Source organism: Tachysurus vachellii, chromosome 25 (assembly GCF_030014155.1).
Source record: "Tachysurus vachellii isolate PV-2020 chromosome 25, HZAU_Pvac_v1, whole genome shotgun sequence".
NCBI classification, from domain to species: Eukaryota; Metazoa; Chordata; class Actinopteri; order Siluriformes; family Bagridae; genus Tachysurus; species Tachysurus vachellii.
This window is the reverse complement of record NC_083484.1, coordinates 16,226,578-16,231,577: the sequence shown is the minus strand read 5'-3', so window position 1 is coordinate 16,231,577 and position 5,000 is coordinate 16,226,578. Positions and strand designations below refer to the sequence as shown.

The 5,000-nt window shown below is 41.5% G+C and overlaps 1 protein-coding gene across 7 annotated transcripts in view; it reads left to right on the top strand.

The window, feature by feature from the left end:
* Positions 1–5,000, top strand: part of syngap1b (synaptic Ras GTPase activating protein 1b) — an 88,775-nt gene that overhangs the window by 26,086 nt on the left and 57,689 nt on the right. For all 7 annotated transcript variants that reach the window (XM_060862355.1, XM_060862353.1, XM_060862349.1 and 4 more), the window contains one exon: positions 4,281–4,386. In XM_060862355.1, the coding sequence (XP_060718338.1) occupies positions 4,281–4,386 (106 nt within the window). The remainder of the gene's footprint in view (positions 1–4,280; positions 4,387–5,000) is intronic.

Here is a 5,000-nt window from a genome sequence, read left to right as displayed (position 1 = left end):
CCGCTCAGATACATGACAGCAGAAAGTCCGCACATCACAGCTTTATTTACTGGATCTAATACAGTACAGTATATAAAGACGTGTACAGTATGTAAAGACGTGTACAGTATATAAAGACGTGTACAGTATATAAAGACGTGTACAGTATGTAAAGACGTGTACAGTGTATAAAGACGTGTACAGTATGTAAAGACGTGTACAGTGTATAAAGACGTGTACAGTATATAAAGACGTGTACAGTATGTAAAGACGTGTACAGTGTATAAAGACGTGTACAGTATGTAAAGACGTGTACAGTGTATAAAGACGTGTACAGAATATAAAGACGTGTACAGTATGTAAAGACGTGTACAGTATATAAAGACGTGTACAGTATATAAAGACGTGTACAGAATATAAAGACGTGTACAGTATGTAAAGACGTGTACAGTGTATAAAGACGTGTACAGTATGTAAAGACGTGTACAGTATGTAAAGACGTGTACAGAATATAAAGACGTGTACAGTATATAAAGACGTGTACAGTGTGTAAAGACGTGTACAGTATGTAAAGACGTGTACAGTATATAAAGACGTGTACAGTGTGTAAAGACGTGTACAGTATATAAAGACGTGTACAGTATATAAAGACGTGTACAGTATGTAAAGACGTGTACAGTATATAAAGACGTGTACAGTATATAAAGACGTGTACAGTGTATAAAGACGTGTACAGTATATAAAGACGTGTACAGTATGTAAAGACGTGTACAGTATATAAAGACGTGTACAGTGTATAAAGACGTGTACAGTATATAAAGACGTGTACAGTGTATAAAGACGTGTACAGTATATAAAGACGTGTACAGTGTATAAAGACGTGTACAGTATATAAAGACGTGTACAGTGTGTAAAGACGTGTACAGTATGTAAAGACGTGTACAGTATGTAAAGACGTGTACAGTGTGTAAAGACGTGTACAGTATGTAAAGACGTGTACAGTATATAAAGACGTGTACAGTGTGTAAAGACGTGTACAGTATATAAAGACGTGTACAGTATGTAAAGACGTGTACAGTATATAAAGACGTGTACAGTATGTAAAGACGTGTACAGTATATAAAGACGTGTACAGTATATAAAGACGTGTACAGTGTATAAAGACGTGTACAGTGTGTAAAGACGTGTACAGTATGTAAAGACGTGTACAGTATGTAAAGACGTGTACAGTGTATAAAGACGTGTACAGTATGTAAAGACGTGTACAGTGTATAAAGACGTGTACAGAATATAAAGACATGTACAGTATGTAAAGACGTGTACAGTATATAAAGACGTGTACAGTATATAAAGACGTGTACAGTATATAAAGACGTGTACAGAATATAAAGACGTGTACAGTATGTAAAGACGTGTACAGTATATAAAGACGTGTACAGTGTATAAAGACGTGTACAGTATATAAAGACGTGTACAGTATGTAAAGACGTGTACAGTATATAAAGACGTGTACAGTGTATAAAGACGTGTACAGTGTATAAAGACGTGTACAGTATATAAAGACGTGTACAGTGTATAAAGACGTGTACAGTATATAAAGACGTGTACAGTGTATAAAGACGTGTACAGTATATAAAGACGTGTACAGTATGTAAAGACGTGTACAGTATATAAAGACGTGTACAGTATATAAAGACGTGTACAGTGTATAAAGACGTGTACAGTATGTAAAGACGTGTACAGTATATAAAGACGTGTACAGTGTGTAAAGACGTGTACAGTATGTAAAGACGTGTACAGTATGTAAAGACGTGTACAGTATGTAAAGACAGAATGCTGTATGTTGATGAAGGAAACGTGTCAATATGTCGGCCAGCCCGAGACCATGATGTCTGTTTTTCTCTAATTTAAATTTACACTCGTCCACAAAGAGACGAGTCACCGGACACGTTGTAGTCGACACGGAGGTGTTTGAAGTCGGTCACTCGAGCATGTGCGAAGGGATTCTGAGCCCAACATCTGCTTCCACATCAGCACAGATGGTGTCTTCTGGAAAAAAAAATTGCTGATCAAAACACCTGATCTCTGAAATGTTCTCCAGGTTCTGGAGAGCTTTTAGCTCTGATGTGATCCTGAGAGCTGTCACAGTGTCACAAACATCACTTTTACACCAGTTTCCTCCTCAAACACTTTACTAAAGTCCACTTCCTCTCTCTGGAGCTGGGTTCAGCTCGTCTGTGTTACTGTCTGAATCACTGGAAGAAAATAGAAAAGAGAATTAATAAGAATAATAAAAATAACAGTAATTATTATTATTATTATTATTATTATTATTATTATTATTATTATTATTATTATTATTATTCATTCATTCATCTTCTACCGCTTATCCGAACTACCTCGGGTCACGGGGAGCCTGTGCCTATCTCAGGCGTCATCGGGCATCAAGGCAGGATACACCCTGGACGGAGTGCCAACCCATCACAGGGCACACACACACTCTCATAATCACACACTACGGACAATTTTCCAGAGATGCCAATCAACCTACCATGCATGTCTTTGGACCGGGGAGGAAACCGGAGTACCCGGAGGAAACCCCCGAGGCACGGGGAGAACATGCAAACTCCACACACACAAGGTGGAGGCGGGAATCGAACCCCCAACCCTGGAGGTGTGAGGCGAACGTGCTAACCACTAAGCCACCGTGCCCCCTATTATTATTATTATTATTATTATTATTATTATTATTATTATTATTATTATTATTATTATTATTATTATTATTATTATTATAAGGTTTAAAAATGAGAGGCAGGTACAATCATGTCTCTGTGCACTGATTCCAAAGACCAAACAGAATCTTGAGGTCTTTCTGGGTTTCTGTCGCCTGCTGCACCGCTCATTATGCTGATTAATGAGAACCGGTTTCAGTTGTGACACCAGACAGTAACTCCCTGCTCGGTCACGTGATCCGTTTCTCTCGGGTAGCTCCGCCCACTTCTGAAGCGGTTTGTAATCTGCTGCGTTTCGGAGGTTGACCTGATCGTGATCGCATCATTTATCACCTCGCCTCTTAAAGAGCGAGAAACGTTCTTCTTCTCTCGCTCTGGAGGTGTATAGCACTAAATCAGGACAGAGGGAGAAGACAACACACACACACACACTTACACACACACACGGCCACACACATTGCAGTTTGGAGGAAACTCAGCTCTGCCTAATTTCCCCACTGTGCTGCTCCGGGAGCTGCGGTGTGATCTATTAGCCACATCACTTTCTCCGTATCTCTTCCTCATCCTGGAGAACGATAGGTTCCTCTGTGGGAAACTCACAGACCCCAAACCTCATGCAGAGCCTTAAATAAACATCTTATTACACACACAAGCCTGTAATCGGTGTCCTGCTCCGTCCTCCAGATGAAAAAGTGCTCTCAGGTTTCGTTAATCTCGGTTCCGTCGCCTCTCTGAGGGAACGCTGTGTTGTGTGTACCGAGAGTGTTAAGGGGACGACGTCAGCCGCAGGCTCACTGTGTCAGTATGAACATGCTAACAAGTCTAAGTCACATGGGGGAAGTAGAATAAGGTCCTGATGACTGGATAAAATACAACCACAGGCAGAAGTTTTAAGCCCATTAAGAGTTTTATTGAGTTTTATTTAATCCCTCATATGTAGTATCACGATAGTTGTGTGTGTGTGTGTGTGTGTGTGTGTGTGTGTGTGTGTGTGTATTGTTCACGTTATGGCTGTTTTGTTTTTGCAGGTTCACCCTTTACTGATGTGTGTGTGTGTGTGTGTGTGTGTGTGTATTGTTCACGTCATGGCTGTTTTGTTTTTGCAGGTTCACCCTTTACTGATGTGCGAGTGTGAGTGTGTGTGTGTGTGTGTGTGTGCGTGTGTGTGTGTATTGTTCACGTCATGGCTGTTTTGTTTTTGCAGGTTCACCCTTTACTGATGTGTGAGTGTGTGTGTGTGTGTGTGTGTGTGTGTGTGTATTGTTCACGTCATGGCTGTTTTGTTTTTGCAGGTTCACCCTTTACTGATGTGCGAGTGTGAGTGTGTGTGTGTGTGTGCGTGTGTGTGTGTATTGTTCACGTCATGGCTGTTTTGTTTTTGCAGGTTCACCCTTTACTGATGTGTGAGTGTGTGTGTGTGTGTGTGTGTGTGTGTGTGCGTGTATTGGTCACGTCATGGCTGTTTTGTTTTTGCAGGTTCACCCTTTACTGATGCGTGAGTGTGAGTGTGTGTGTGTGTGTGTGTGTGTGTGTATTGTTCACGTCATGGCTGTTTTGTTTTTGCAGGTTCACCCTTTACTGATGCGCGAGCGGCGCTCCGAGTCGCAGAGGAACAAGCTGCTGCGACGCACCGTCAGCGTGCCTGTGGAGGGACGCCACCATCCTGAGATGGGTGAGTAGACCAGCCTTAGTGTTTACGCAGGGAGGGTCGGGCGCTTGTGTACACACATCACACATGAAAAGCACTGTGTGTGTCATAAGGTTGCCAGATATTCCACACCAAATATCAATACACAATCATAACATCAACACACACTCAGTTCTTCTCAACGGTCTGATTGAACACTTTATAATCATCTCCTCTTGCATTAATCACAAAAACACAACCAACAGATCCGCAGCAGAATCACGTGAGAAGAGCTTCGCTGTGGACGTTTCCTTCAACTTCAACACACAAACGCAGATTAGGTTTGAATGGATTTTTTCTGGTCCACAGCGATGTTAACGTGTTAAAGGCGTGGAGCTGGAGATGATGCGACTGCGTGTGAAGCTGTGAGGATGCGTTCAGTTCTGACACGGTGACCCGTATTGTGACGCTTTGAACCAGGTTCAATCTGTTCCTGAGATGTTCCTCTTCACTCAGACTCAGACACAATGCTTGTGAGAGAACGATTTTCAGTCTTCAGTCCTCAGTATTTAAAAAAAGAAAAAGAAAATTGCCATTAGATCACAAGTTCAAATTCCAAGCCTTGCATTCTCTGGGTTTAGGAGTTTACAGTACGCTCT